Genomic DNA, 16,626 nt, shown 5'->3' on the forward strand with positions numbered 1-16,626 from the left:
GGGGTGGGAGGATGGGTTAGCCTGGTGATGGGTATTGAGGAGGGCACGTTCTGCATGGAGCACTGGGTGTTATGCACAAACAATGAATCATGGAACACTACATCTAAAACTGATGATGTAATGTATGGGGATTAACATAAGAATAAAAAAAAAGAGTATAGAAGAATAAAAGAAAAAAGTATTTGAATAAAAAAAAAAAGAGTTACAGTGGCAATGCCATTAGGTTATGTGCTTTGGGGAAGACCACAGTCGTACGAGAAAAATGTGTAACACAATTTACCCAAATACAGTTTTTAGCCTACTCTATTCATAAAGTGCAGAAAACATTAATTTATGACACATAAATATTTTATTTATAGGGCCTTTTGAACACTAAAACTTTGCTCAACTAAAGAGAGCTCAGCAATAGTTTATCATTTACACTCTTAAGAGCCAAGATTTGAATGTAGGAAAAGAGCAAAAGCCATAATGCATTATTCGTTTTTTGTCAACTTGCTTCTAATGGTCTTAAAAAAAATGAATGCATTTGCACTATAATTTTCTTAAAGAGACATAATTTCATCACAAAAGGTTTTGGTTCGGGGAAAAATGTTCACAACAAACTATTCATGTAGGTAAGAATACAAATTGAAACCAAGCACAAATGTATTGATTAAATTATTTTTATTTTCTTATTACATTCTCCATATATCCTATTTTATTTCATATGAGATCTGGGGAAAGTAATGATAATAGCTAACAATTAATGGGGAAAACCAGAGAACGTGAGTGCTTTACTGTCTTTCAAACTATAAATCTCACGCCCACACCCCTCCCTTGATCAGAGACCCACTCTGTTTCAGCATTATCTATGCCTGGGAGGGTAAGTCCATCTCATTTGAGGTTTTAGTTGGCAAATCCATTTAGCTCTCACACTAAATAAAATACTCCAGCATTGTCTTTATATGTAACAACGGTGATATTTTGGCCTAATCTGCCATTTCTTCATTTCATTGATCAGTTTTTAAGACCCCAAGTCAGAAAATGGGCTGCCTTCCTAGGAACCCTTATTCTAATATTTATTGAGTATTTATTATGTGCTATGCATGAAGTAAATACTTGACATTTGTTACTTCCTCATAAAAACCCTACAAAGTTATTACTAGTATTGTGATTAATATTAGCAGTGACCATACTTACAAATGTAATGTAAAATCAGCTTGGCACAGTACTTTATATATGCTTAATAAACATTTGTTGTATTCACCAATGGCTATAATAACGGAAAATAATCTACTTAGCCACTATTTATACCTCCCATACCTCCTCTTTCATCCAGTCCTCAAGAAGCTCATCATCCAACAGGGATTGCAGTTAACTGAATTTTGACTTCTTCTTATTTATCTTCATAATCCCAACAACTAGAAAAGTTCTTCCTCAGAGTAGGTATTTTATATGTATGTATTGAATTTACATTTAATAACAGAAAATGCAACAGTTTGTCAGTGGAGACAAGATTTATCTTAGCACTAAATTCTAAGAGAAATTTCATTAATGCATTCCTTCATAATGGACATCATCTGACATCTACCAACAGTGATATTGCAGATGATACCAACTGAACTTTAAATGCTTTTTTTTTTATAAATGCTTTTTTAATACTTAATTATAATAAAAGCTGAAGACATGATATAAAATCAGAATATGGTAAAGGCAGCTCTGCTTGGTGCTATTTTCAGTATGTTGCTTTTTATTGATTTAATTTGATACAGGAATAGACCATAGAAAACTCAGTGGAAAGAATGGTTGAAATTCCATTCATTCTTTAATTCATTCTACAAGTATTCACAGTGCAAATAAGAAGGTAGTAGAATTTATAATGTAACATAGGAAAGACAGTCACATGACCAGGTAATTATATTAATGTAATAACGATTATCATGGGGGAAGCTCAAGGTATGATAAACCACATTATTCCTAACATGGAAAAGGGAAGGCTTTTAGGAAGAAATAATAAGTAAGCTGAAAACTATTTAATCAGTAGAAGCAATCCAAAAGGACAAGGAGAGAAAAGTTTGAGGCAGAGGAAACCAAATTGTGCCAAAAGCTCAGAGTTAAGAAAGCACCTAATATGTCTCGGGGACTGAAAAACAGTCTGACTGGTGGAGTGGAGAGGACAAGAAAAGAGAGCAGCTTACACAGAACCAGATCATGAAAGACCACATTGAGGAGTTCCATCTTTGTCCTAAAGATAATAGGGAGATTTGAAAGGTTTTATGCCTGGAGTACCATAATATCTTTTGTATTTTTGCCTGATCACTGCACCTTCAGAATGTCACCATTATGCATAGAATAGAAACTACTGTCAAGACTGGAAGCAGGGAGTCAAGTCACAAAGCTGTTCTAGTAATCCAAAGAATAGATGACATTGACTGGAATTTAGATAATACAGTTGGGGATGGAGACTGAATTCATTTGAGAAGATACATTGGAAGCAACAAGACGTACTGATATTTACCTAGGGAAGGTGAGAGAGGGGGAGATGCCAAGGATAACTCCCAGGTTTCTAAGATGGAACACCTGGGGGGATGATGGGTCCACTGCCAGAAGAAATGAAGGAGATACTGGAGTGGTGACATGAAAACTTTAGTTTTGGACATGCCCATGGGACGTTCTAGTGAAAATGTGTAGTAATTGGAATAGTAGACACTACCAGTCATGATAGATGCTTTTCATGTACACCCAATAATTCTTTTGGAAAGAAATGAATAATAGTCATTTCAGCCCAGAGTTCTGTCTAGTGCACTTACAACTAGTTGTGTTGCTTATTGAAGTAAAATTCACATGCTTTTGACAACAGACAGTGTGCATACTTAGGAGTTGAAATCCTGCCATGGCAATTACAGTGCCTGAAACGTATTTCTTTCTAGACTAAAGTCCATAATACTCTGTTTCTCCCCAAAGAATCATCTGGTATCTAAAGTGCTAGGAATAGTATAAGGTCTGGAACCTAAGATTCTGTGACAAAGAGAATGAAAGAGGAGAACAAATATTGCCAATTGATCACTTTGACTATGAATAGCATATCTTATGCTGACTAACATGAAGAAGCCCTTCTGAGATATTAATATTGAACTTTGAAAAATTCAGTACTTCCTCACTCAGATTATAAAATAAACAAACAGGGGCGCCTGAGTGGCTGTCTGTTAAGCTTCTGCCTTCAGCTCAGGTCATGATCCCACGGTCCTGAGATGGAGCATCAGGTACCCTGCTCAGTAGGTCTGTTTCTCCCTCTCCCTCTGCCCCTGCTCAGCTCGTCCTCACTTTCTCTCTCTCTCTCTCTCAAATAAACATTTGCGCATGCTCTCTCTCTCAAATAAATAAATAAATCTAAACAAAACAAAACAAAACAAAAACAACCCCCCACCTTCTTCCCCAACATACCCAAGGAATAGACCGAAAGTTTTGTTTAAGGACTAATTCCAAAGCCCACAAAATGTTAGTTCAGCAACTGTTTCAATTCCAGCATAAGGGTTATATGACCCAGACACTCTCCTAATTTTAAAAATTTACATATAATTCATGTGGTATTCATTTTAATATAAAAGTTACAAATATAAAATCAGTACTGAAAGATATATTATTAGGTTTTAGACTTGCTCAAGTGACTTTTGTGACACAGTATTTATAGTACTCAGTTGAACATCTGGTATCTAATAGTAGGAAAAAACTTCCAGCAAATTGGGGTTACATTTAGAATTAAACATAGTGATACTTGATTTAGTTCATACTGACCTTTTAACAGTCTCATTTTGTGTTTCATGGTGTCTAGATCAGCCAAAATTTTGTCTTTTTTTAGCCACTTCTGTTTTTCTAATTTTTGGGCTTTCTGCAATGCTGGAAAAAATATATGATATTTTATCTTGCATTGTGTTATCAACAGTAATTTATCATGCAAGCCAATAATTTATAAAGAACTTTCTGCTCCAAGAAATAGATTCAATTAGAAATAAGTAATTAAAAGGTAAGGGTCATTAAAAAAACCTCATTTGAAAGATGACAGGGCTTAAGGCATTTCTTTATGGAATGGAGAAGGGGGGGAAGAAGAACAGTGCTGTTTTATTATATAGATTTACCATATGCAATAGCCATATTTCATTTTCCACTTCCACAAACTATTTGGAGGTGATGAAAGCCTGGCTTGGAACCATTCATTTTTTAAACATCCACCTACTGCCTAAAGGGTGCAATTCTTAAAAATGAAAATGTGCAGACAGGTCGTCTTCAGTGTGAATTAAACTCATTTGTTATTTTCTAATGTATACCATTATTCTCAGTCTTATAGACCAAGGATCTCTTTATCAACTAAATTAGACATTTTTCCATGCAGAATACTCCATTCCAGTAAAAAAAAAAAAAAACAAAACAGGCAACTGTGCAAATATAGGAGTATAGCTAACCTTGTGCACATATTAACTGATGGACCTCCTGTTCTTTGCACAAATGTGATGTTATTATGTTGGCATTACACACATTTTATTCTTTTCTTACAGTGACATAAAATTTATTTCTCTCTCCTTTATACACTTGTTTGAAAGAAAGCAAAAACAAAAAACTTACCCTTCGGAGATAGAAATGGTTCACCACAAGATACCCAGATGGCAATGGGATTTCTGAGGATGAGAGTGAGCAAAGACTTATCTATACCATCCAAACTATCGGATGTCACAGACTTTGGAAACAATTTGGTTTTCACTTTCATTCTTGAGTTTTCTAGGAAACAAATGGCACATTAATCAATACACGATTAATAATGAATAATTTGCCTCCTGAGTTTGTTTATTCAAAATATTTCATTTCTCATTAATGACTTGATTTAAACAGTTAATACATAAACCAGATGCAAATACATAAATATGATCAGAAACTTCATATGCAACCAAATAATTTAAACTAATCTGATTGTAAATAAACTTTTAAATTCCTTTCTTATGCTTTACTAGTTATGAAAGAAATCTGAGATGGCTTACTAAAATATCTACTCTGAAGAGGAATAAAATAAAGAGAGAAAAAAACCAAGGACAGGAGGAAAGAAGTATAGCAATAGACTAAAGCCAGGGATAAAATGCTTTAGTGTCCTTATCTTTTAAATGAATAATAGATACTAGATATCTCATTCTGCTTTTGGGAAGATTAAAAGAAAAAAAAAGGAAGTGCTTAGAATAAATGGTGTTTGGTCTATTTAATTGGACGAGCATCCAAAAAATGCTAGATAACATTTTTGTTATTGAATGGACATGAAAGCCACACTTTTCACTTGCTAGAGTTAAAGCACAGTTTGGGTTCTAAGCATTCTAGTGGCCCAAGTAAAGAAGAAAACACAATTTCAAGATTCACATGGCCCATACAGAGAGAGAAATTCCTCAGAAGATACAACTTTCCTGGCCCTGAGATCTGAGAGAAATTTATTTCAGGGTCCTCGTAAAGGGTTTTTTTGTGAGGTAGCAAACAGTATCCTATAATAGGAATGAACAATATTGAGAACTTAACAACATGCTGGGTATTTCACTAAGAGTTCTGCATACATTATTTCAGGTAAGTCTCAAAATGATACTCTGACGTAGGTCCATTCCTCTTTTACAAAGTAACTGAGGCTTAATCACATAGCTAGGTAGCGGCAGAGTCAGGATTAGAACCCAGGCCATATGCCTCCAGAGCCTGTGCCCTTAACTGCCATCTCCATAGCGAACATGATACTCAGTTTCTGACTGGTGTCTGTTTTTTTAAAGTTCCTCAATGCAAATTGATGGCATAACATAAGCCACAATTCAGTAAAAGGGGGCAACCCACTAATGGATCGGCCTGATTCAAGGATAACCTCTAGAATATAGAGAGGAAGGGATGGCCATATACTTTTAGTACTCCAGCATGAATCACATTACTTCCAGTCAAGTTTTAAATAACGATTTGAAAGAAGAGCCTTTGAGATTGTAATCTTCCAGAACCTGGAGATCAGATATTCTATATGCCAAGTAAAGACCAAACTATATGCTTTAATGATTAGCTAGGCATTAAATGCTGACATAATTATTTTTAAAAACTAATTAGAAAACAGGACAAGTAATATCATTGTGAAATAATAGAAAAAATATATATTGTTCTCTGCCCTAAGTTCCTGGAAGAAAGCTTCTAAAATTCTGGTCATTTTCTAAGTGATAAGAGCACTAGGAGCATCTTTTGTTCTAATATTTTGTCTTTGATCCTGGTTCCTCACGCAGATCCTAAATCCTTTGGAATTTCCTGGATGATAGCAGTAGCTTGTTTTCTAACAAGAGCACTTTTGGCAGACTCTTGGATGAAGGCTGGTCACCAGGAAGACCAAGCCATGATTAGAACCTTGGAGTTTTCCATCCTACACTTCATTGTCCAGAGAGGGGAGAGAGGCTGGAAATGGAATTAGTGAACAATCATGCCTACATGATAAAATCCCATACAAATCCCAAAAGTACAGGGTTTGGAGACCCTCTGGGTTGGTGAATGCATGGAGATGGTAGGAGAGTGGTGGGCTTGGAGAGAGCAGAGAAGTTATGTGCTCCTTCTCACACAACTTGCCCTACTCATCTCTTCTACCTGGATGTTCATCAGTATTCTTTATCATATCCTTTTATAATAAACCAGTAGACAGTAAGTAGACTGTTTCCTTGAATTCTGTGAGCTTCTCTACCAAATTAATTGAACTGAAAGAAGGAATCATGGGAATTTCCAATTTAAGCCAATTGGTCAGAAACACAGGTCTGGACATCTGAAGTGGGGGATGGATCGGATAGCAGTCTTGTGGGACTGAGCTCTTAACCTGTGGGATCTGAAGCTATAACCAGGTAGACAGTGGCAGAATTCAGTTAAATTGCAGGACACCCAGCTGGTGTCACAGAATTGCTTGGTATGGGAAAAAAAACACATCAGGTGTCAGAAGTCTTGTGAATGTGATAAGAGTGTGAGAGTAAAGGACAGATACACAGGAAGAAGAGTGGGTTTTTCCTACTCAACTGTACACACAATAATGATAGCTAATATTCATTGAATGTTTAGTAAACATCAACCAGGCACTACTCTAAGTGACATATACATTTATATATAAACTCCTATTCATATATGTTTTTATGAACACATGTTCATATTTATGAGGACCAAATGAGTATATATTTACATGACTATCAGTGTGCAATTCATAAAATGAGGAAACTGAGGTCCAAGAGGTTAAACAACTTGCCCAAGATCATTCAGCTAGCAAGGAACAGAGGTAGGATCCGAACCCTGGTATTCTGGCTCCAAAACCCAAGTTCTTAATCTTCAAATCATGACTCTCAGTACAACAGTGGAAATCTGAGATCACTCCGCTGAATCACTGTGAGTTAGACTCATTCGTATTTCCCAAACTGTTGCTGGGGACAGAGTTCCTGGCCTCAACTTGTACATAGTTTGATGAGACACACAAAGATGTAAACAGATAATTATAATACAGTGTGCTGGGAGGTGCAATACAGGGGCCTTCACTGATGCTTCTGGGAGTTTAGAGGGGCAGTGGCAATGGGCAGGGGCAGGAGGATAGACAACATCCTCTCTTCAAATAATAGAAAGAGATTTGCATTGATCCAGCCCCACCTTCTTAAGTGGTCTCCAGTTGGTTTTGGTTTTAAATTTAAAAACAAAAGCTGCTCATGTTATATAAAGTAGCTAAGTTGTCAAACATATTTTATAAATTTGAGGCAATTTTTTTATAGTTTTGGTGCTGAGACCAAATTTACATTATTTGTTAACTTTTTCTTATCATTCTGCAAGGTAAAAGCAATACGAGAATCTCACATGAGAGAAGCTTCCTGTGATTCTATAATTCTAGAAAGGGGTGATTGAGTCACAGAATCACATTTAACTTTTTTATGATGAAAAATAAGAATCAGCTAAATCCTATAGAATGTAACCAACCTTTCATACTTTTAATAGTTGTCTCCTTTGTTCGAACAGGGACTGCCTCTTTCTTTTGTTCCTCAGTGTTTCTCTGGATGAAAGATTCCTCTAGCGCCCATAAAACCAAATCACATAAGGAAAGGATTGTGGTCCCATCTTTGGTATATACTTTAGAGGCTGCTCTGGTGAGACCAAGTTGCTCCGTGCATTCTGTAAGAAGCTAAATAACACAGATTGTAAGGAACTGATGAGACGAAAGAGTGATAGGGCTGGGAATAATCGTGAAGAGCTTATTATTTTAGAAATTTGAGAAAATCCATTAATTTGCAAAAACAGAAAGCTAAATAACTACCGACTTGATCTTTAATTAGAGACAATTTTTGGTATCAGACTGTCCTACATAATCTCACAAAATCAGTCCACTCAAACTGTGAAAATTAGCTCCAAAAATTTAACACAGCAGCTGATGTATGTCAATACATTTTATCATCAGTGTTTACTTCCTAAGAAGTGTTCAATTTAGAGATTCACTTTCAACTTTGTTGCTTTATAAGGTATAAAATTGTAACACTTTGTATTGATGAACTGCTTTAAAATAAATGAGTTGACTTTCAAACCCAAACTAACCTATATTATTACTTTCATTTTGCAGAAAGGAAAACAGGCTGAAAGGGTAACATTTTTGTCCGAGACTACAGAAGCCAGTTATGGAGCTCAGGGTGAATCTTGGAGTTGCTAACTTTTGTGATTTGCTTAGTTCACTGAACAATATCTTAATAAAAAGGCTATTTGTATTCAACTGAAAAGGTGAGCAAACGAGTAGGTGTGTATGTGTGTGTTTGCAAGGACGTCTCCAGGGTAAGTCCATATCATATTTAATGTTGCTTATAAAATATGCTGTTAAAGGCACTGGCCAGAATGTATAGACAAGAGAGTTACCAAGAAAAGGAAGGACAAAGCTGGGTTTGAACCTCTTGAGCTCTATGACAGAAACCACATGTTTCTTCCTAACACAACTCTTGCTTCTCCGATTTGAAAATGAAATGAAACAACCTGTCAACAAATAAGTGCTCAGATTTTCCAAATGATAAATGAGGTGGCATCTCTTAGAATATTCAGATGACATACAACTTGAAGCTGGAAAGGGAAAGAAGGCGACAAAAAGGGGGGGCATTGCCTCTATCATACAAGTGAAGAAAATCTGGTAGCTTGGTGTCGCCCTGCTTTTAAGTATCTTTGCTCTGAAGCCAATCTAAAAACCTGGTTTCTGGTTTCTCATTTTTCTAAGCCTGTATCCAAAGAAATACAATAAAAAAGAATATCTTTAAGAAAACAAAGATCTCTATCTCATCAGCTTGAATTGGTGAAACTGGCCAGGGACATTTATCATTCAATCCCACTGCTTTTTTCTTGTCAGAAGAATCACTATTATCATTACCTCGGAGGATGCAAGAAACGTTTAAGTGATAGCCACTTACTGTGGGGAATGTTCCAGCCACAATTAACTTCCCATTTCGATATCCATCTCCATTTTTGTATGCAATTACTTTCACTGCCTTCTGGTGCAGAGCTGCTGTACCCCTATGAGATACAACTTGCGTGCAGGTCTTCATCCGTAAAGATAATAGGCGTTCTTCATAATAACTTAGCGTTTTCTCAGCCTCATAAGAAGATAAATCAGCCTGATTAAAAAACAAAAACAAAAACAAAAAACACAGAGGTCTACTCAAGCTTTTTACTTTAGTTTTTGTTATTTTGGTATATTTCAGTCTCTTAATTTAATAAATATTTGCATGTACCTGTGTGGTATCTAAATTTTGAAATGCTCACTCCGCATGCTATAGGTATTGGATACCACAGTGGGAAGAACATTGGGTCAGAGCTCAGTTCTCTTCCCAGCCCTGTCACTGAGTCTCTAGGTGACTTTAGGTCTCTGGCTTGTGTGCCTGGCCTTCTCCTATTTTCTACTTTGCCTTCTCCTGTGACAGGAGTTGGGGGAGGATGCCAGGGCCAAAGAAAGCCTGGCGTTGAAGTAATGAGAATGCTAGCACTACAGATAATCTCTTCCTCTTTAACTTGAGGATGATGCCATCCTGCGGTGGCAGATATTGATGAATGGGGAGGGGAATGAGTGCAGTCCTAATCTACATGGTAAGGAGGGTTGTAAACACCACACTTCACCCTTCCTTTTCCACCCCATACTCAGGATGCTGCTTTGAAGGAAAAACCCTGAGATGCTTTAACACTGGGGATTCTTTCCAGTCAGCTCACCAGCACCTCTTTAGCCCCACCATCACTAAAGCAAAGCCAAATGCCTTCAGACTTCCCCAGAGGACTGACTTCTTTTCACCTTCAGAGTTTATTGCAACTGTTCCTATCCCCTCCAGACCCCTCCCACCCGGCACTGTGTATCCAGTTTAGGAGAACAAGGAGAAAAGATCTAGAAATGGAGACAACAAGTCCTGGAGAGCACACCAAGTTGGAAGGTTCCTCTTAGGAATTTTTCCTTTTTATTTTTTTATATTTTTTATTTTTATTTTATTTTATTATGTTATGTTAATCACCATGCATTATATCATTAGTTTTTGATGTAGAGTTCCATGATTCATTGTTTGCGTATAACACCCACTGCTCCATGCAGTACGTGCCCTCTTTAATACCCATCACCAGGCTAACCCATCCTCCCACCCCCCTCCCCTCTAGAACTCTCAGTTTGTTTCTCAGAGTCCATAGTCTCTCATGGTTCGTCTCCCCCTCCAATTCCCCCCCTTCATTTCTCCCTTCCTGCTATCTTCTTTTTTTTTTTAACATGTATTATTTGTTTCAAAGGTACAGGTCTGTGATTCAACAGTCTTACACAATTCACAGCACTCACCATAGCACATACCTTCCCCAATGTCTATGACCCAGCCACCCCATCCCTCCTACCCCCCATCACTCCAGCAACCCTGTTTGTTTCCTGAGATTAAGAATTCCTCATATCAGTGAGGTCATATGATACATGTCTTTCTCTGATTGACTTATTTCGCTCAGCATAATACCCTCCAGTTCCATCCATGTCACTGCAAATGGCAAGATTTCATTCCTTTTGATGGCTGCATAATATTCCATTGTATATAGATATAGATATAGATATAGATGTACCACATATATACCATATCTTCTTTATCCATTCATCTGTCAATGGACATCTTGGCTCTTTCCATAGTTTGGCTATTGTGGACATTGCTGCTATAAACATTGGGGTGCACATAGCCCTTCGGATCCCTATATTTGTACCTTTGGGGTAAATACCCAGTAGTGCAATTGCTGGGACGTAGGGCAGCTCTATTTTCAACTTTCTGAGGAACCTCCGTACTGTTTTCCAGAGTGGCTGCACCAGCTTGCATTCCCACCAACAGTGTAGGAGGGTTCCCCTTTCTCCACATCCCTGCCAACATCTGTCGTTTCCTGACTTGTTAATATTAGCCATTCTGACTGGTGTGAGGTGGTATCTCATTGAGGTTTTAATTTGGATTTCCCTGATGCCGAGCGATGTTGAGCACTTTTTCATGTGTCTGTTGGCCATTTGGATGTCTTCTTTGGAAAAATGTCTGTTCATGTCTTCTGCCCACTTCTTGATTGGATCATTTGTTCTTTGGGTGTTGAGTTTGATAAGTTCTTTATAGATTTTGGATACTAGCCCTTTATCTGATATGTCATTTATAGGTGTGTAAGTTCCCCTTAGCACATCCTACTCTAAACCTGAAAGAGAAGACTTTTTAAATGGTGCCATTTTAAATTAAGATCACAAGAAAGTGGCAGAGATTTTTTTTTTCTCCATGAGCTATAAATAGTATTAGACATGGATGCATGAATTCATCATGAACAACACGTCAAATTCCCCCTGAAATGTTCCATACTAGTAAAAAGAAGTTTGCCCTGTGAATATAGGCAAAAATCTGCTCCACTAAGTAAAGATTTGCAGTTACTTCCTCATCTAAAAGCAACACAGAGAGCAGTGGAAGGGGTTAGTAGATGATTAAAGCCGCAGAAGTGCCCAATTAACTTCAAAGAGTGTATCGAACTATTAATAGACAATGTATTTTAAATTACAATGGGGAAGAGGAAATCAATGCAGGTGGAGTAGTAAAGGGGCATCAGAGGAAGATGAATTGGATGACTGGAGATGAACTTGAGTGCAAGGCAGATAATGAATACATCAAAGTTTCCAAAGTGATGCCACACATGTATTAGCAGAGCTCAGGTCGTTACACACCTCTGCCACACTGATGACCTTGAAAGGCCCTCGTGAGAACGGTGTCTGGGTCTTGCAGCCCGAGGCACAGAGGAATGGCAGTCCTGGACACAACTGTTTGAGCCCCTTCTCTGCTCTCATGGATTGTCCACATGCTAAGCAGAGCATTGTTTTTTTCTTTCCAGTGGGTGAGAGATAATAGTATCCCTAAAAAAAAGGAACAAAGATGGTTTTATGTAGGCACATCTAAATGATGATAGCATTTTTGTAGAGTACTTTACAATACAAATAGAGCACTTTTATAATCCCCAAATGCTAAATTTGAAATCTCAACCTGAATGCATCATTTTGCTCCCTAATAATTATATTTTTAAAAAATCATATTTCCAAATTCCGTGGACTGAAAAAGGATAAAGGCAATGACAATTCAACATCAATGAGTATAACTTATGTCGAGGATTGGGGTTTCCTGGAGGAATGGCCAGTTCCAGATTTGGGGCAAGATATATATAAGGTAAGCAAGTGATGTCTTGTGGGGCCTGGAAAGAAAAGAAGCCATCCAAGAGTCAAAGAATCATTTTTAAAAGACACAAGAACCAACAACATGAAGGAGCCTCCACTGGCCCAAAGTGGGACAATTTGGGAACAACAAAAAGAAAAATAACAAAACACTTTAGATAGGCTTAAAAATATAAAATCCCATGAGCTCATAATGATGCTAAAAATACTTGTAAGTAAACTGGCACCAACTTATAACTTGGAAAACTGGCCATTAGAAAGTGTGGCCGATTATTTGCAGAGATGGCCACAAGAAAACCGCCCCATCCTGGTTTGCATGTCCTTCTGAAATGTGACTTCACTGCTCCTCCAAACAAGAAATCTTTCTCCTTTTGTCCTTTCCTTGAATCTGAGCAAGATCATGTGACTTGCTTTGGCCAATGCAGCCTTAGTAAACGTGACGCAAGCAGATGTGTAAGACATGCTTGCACGTTGGAGGTTGTCCTTTTGGCTGCAATGGGAACCCTGAGACCACAATGTGAACAAACTTGAGCTAGCCTATTTAAGAAGTCTTGAGGAGAACCAAGGCCCCCAGCTAAGGGCTGGCAATCTCCAAACATGTAAGGGAGATCATCTTTACCATCCAGTCCCCACAGAACCACCAAACTACGGACATACCACCAGATGACCACACATGAGTGTCACATTACTGACCCTGGGCAAGAACAGCAAGGCCACTCAGATTTTTGGCCCACAGAGTAAAAAAAATGGTTCTTGGTTTAAGCCACTAAGTTTTCAGGTGGTTTATTATACCACAATAGATAAGCGGGTGGATAGAAAGAATTAACATTTATCCTACCATCCCTTACAAACCACATTTTTCGGTAGTCAAATACCTAGTCAAAGAAGATGAACCTCGTTGAAGTTCTTCCTTACATTAAAAGTTCAGCTAATAAATGTTGGGGGAAATGATAGAATTAGACAAAATTGACCCTTTTGAAACTCCTAATGAAATAATTGATTTAGGCAAAGATCACCAAAGAGTGAAACTAGATGAAAAGGTCATTGGGAGATTTGTTCAGTGTGAGCTTAGGTTCTAATCATGCCCACTGATACCCATTATCACTAAAAATGGAAAATCCAGACATTGTATTCCTGCATAAATGATCAATATGAAATATACCATAAACCCATGAAGATTCTTGTCAAAAAATGTTGATCATAAATCTAATCACAACTCTAGTGTTAAATTCCTTTTATAGGAATTATGGGGGCTAGAGAAACAAATTTAAAAATGCCATAGGAAATAAACAGACAAATCCAAATAAGAGGCATTCTATAGGACAATTCTAGAGTCTACAACCAAATGTCATATAAGGATCTTGCTTGAATCCTGATTTGCATCAACTAACCATAAGAAGAAATTTTTAGAAGAACCTAGAAAATTTGATAAAGAACAGGGTACTTGATTGATGGCCAAAGGATTATTGTTAATTTTGCTAGGTGTCATAATGGTATAAAGATTATGTAAGAAAATGTTCAAATTTTTTAGAGGTGTACACTTAACTTTAAGGTGGAATGGTATCATGCCTGGGGTTTGTAAAGATTGCAAAACCTTGATAACAGTTGAATTTGGATGGAAAGTATATTAGGATTCATTACACTAATCTATTTTTCATTATACTATTTCTATTTTTAATATAGAATATAGTATACTATTCTATGCTATATTATTCTATTCTATGTGTGAAAATTTCCATAATAAAATTTTAAAGTACTTTTATATAGACTCTCTAATTTGCTTTGGTTCTCACAAAGCTAAAAGTTAAGTGCAGCAAGAGTTATTATCATTCTTAATCAATTTACAGATGAGAAAACAAAAGCTCAGAGAAGGAAGTTTTCATCTAAGGATACTCGAGTAGTACATGGCAGAACTGAAATATAAAACTGACTTCTGATTCCAAGTTCTTAGCTTTTTTTTACCTTTCTCACATTGCTTCAACTACCCCCTTTAAGTACGTAGAGTTACCTCAATTCAAAGCCAACATTTAGATAACACTTTTGAAGATGTAATTCTTAAATTCCGCTACAGATTTCTCTATATGCACATACGGCTTCCATTTTTCTACATGTTACTGAAAGGCAGAAAATTAAAATATCTCTGCTTAGATGGAATTGAATGAATATTATGAGCAGAATCATTTCTATAGAAAAGCATGTACTTCATGATGAATTGCATGCCAATAATTTTCCTTATTACACTAAAGAAGCCCAATGAAAAGTATCCAGAAAGTGTACTTTTCTTTCATTAAAACATCAATTCCTATGACCATGGTGCTACAGGTTTTGATGAACTCTGAATTGTTTTAATTTGGCAATTGTGCATGCATACACTGTAAACTAGATTTTTGATTAATTCATTCACATTTAATATTGTTTTGAAACTGCTGATGGAAAGAAAAAGGCAATACATCTGGGAAGCTCCCAGGTTAACTATGCCTGTAGAATGCAAACAGAGTTTAAAAGTTCAGTAAATCAGCCACTGGTATTCTGTCCAGAATACCAGGCAATTGATTTGACTAATTCTTTTCTCTGTAAAATTTTCCTTGATTTATTGAAATGAATAATATGATCTGTTCATTTGGCCTTACAAATATATGGTCTATTACATGGGGTTAGTCTGATCAATAATGACTGTTACTATTGTATAGCAGCTAATGCAATTATGAATAAATTATTCAGTGTCTTCCTCATATTTGTTATTTAAATGAGATACCATATATGAAAATCACTAAGTTTGATCAGTATGTAACATACAGTAGCTATGTAGCATATAATAGTTACTTCATATTAGTTTTCTTTTTCTAAGCTATCCCTTAGGATAAGGTCTAGAAAAGGAGTTCTTACCCTACATCCAAAATGAATTTCAGGGGGAGTCTATAAACTTCCTAAAACTTATTCAAAAGGTGTTTGTGTACACACATGAATTTTTGGGGAAAAGAATATCCATTATTTTCATGAAACGCTCAAAGAAGTCTGTATCTCCAAAAAGGTTAAGAAGTAACCACTGGCCTTTGTACAACGAGTAATTTCTCCCAAGCCCAGGAGAGGTTTTTAATCTATGAATCCCAGAACTGATATATTATTGTACTCTCCAGATTAATCATATTAACTTCTATCAGATAGGCTATCATTTAACTATTGATAAAGTAAAATTATAATCTTTAGATTATATTGTTAGAACAAATAATGGTTAGAAACTGGAAAGTTGTACTTTGGTTAACATAAAAAGAACATCTTTTTTTATTATTATGTTAATCACCATACATTATATCATTAGTTTTTGATGCAGTGTTCCATGATTCATTGTTTGCGTATAACACCCAGTGCTCCATGCAGTATGTGCCCTCTTTAATACCCATCACCAGGCTAATCCATCCCCCTCCCCTCTCCCCTCTAGAACTCTCAGTTTGTTTCTCAGAGTCCATAGTCTCTCATGGTTCATCTCCCCCTCCGATTTCCCCCCCTTCATTCTTCCCTTTCTGCTATCTTCTTCTTTTTTTTTTTAACATATAATGTATTATTTGTTTCGGAGGTACAGGTCTGTGATTCAACAGTCTTACACAATTCACAGCGCTCACCATAGCACATACCCTCCCCAATGTCTATGACCCAGCCACCCCATCCCTCCCACCCCCCACCACTCCAGCAACCCTCAGTTTGTTTACTGAGATTAAGAATTCCTCCTATCAGTGAGGTCATATGATACGTGTCTTTCTCTGATTGACTTATTTCGCTTAGTATAATACCCTCCAGTTCCATTCATGTCATTGCAAATGGCAAGATTTCATTTCTTTTGATGGCTGCATAGTATTCCATTGTATATATAGATAGATATAGATATAGATATAGATATAGATATAGATATAGATATAGATATAGATATA

General features: G+C 36.7%; 1 protein-coding gene across 1 annotated transcript in view; it reads right to left on the reverse strand.

Moving 5' to 3' along the window:
* LOC118016255 (doublecortin domain-containing protein 1-like) overlaps positions 1-16,626 on the reverse strand; it is a 227,197-nt gene that overhangs the window by 176,693 nt on the left and 33,878 nt on the right. The window contains exons 10-14 of the mRNA XM_035013706.1: positions 12,203-12,388; positions 9,423-9,626; positions 7,972-8,164; positions 4,600-4,752; positions 3,775-3,876 (exon numbers count right to left, since the gene is read on the reverse strand). Coding sequence (XP_034869597.1) covers positions 3,775-3,876; positions 4,600-4,752; positions 7,972-8,164; positions 9,423-9,626; positions 12,203-12,388 — 838 coding nt within the window. The remainder of the gene's footprint in view (positions 1-3,774; positions 3,877-4,599; positions 4,753-7,971; positions 8,165-9,422; positions 9,627-12,202; positions 12,389-16,626) is intronic.

This window comes from Mirounga leonina, unplaced genomic scaffold (assembly GCF_011800145.1).
Source record: "Mirounga leonina isolate KUSES-001 unplaced genomic scaffold, KU_Mleo_1.0 Mir_166, whole genome shotgun sequence".
NCBI classification, from domain to species: domain Eukaryota; kingdom Metazoa; phylum Chordata; class Mammalia; order Carnivora; family Phocidae; genus Mirounga; species Mirounga leonina.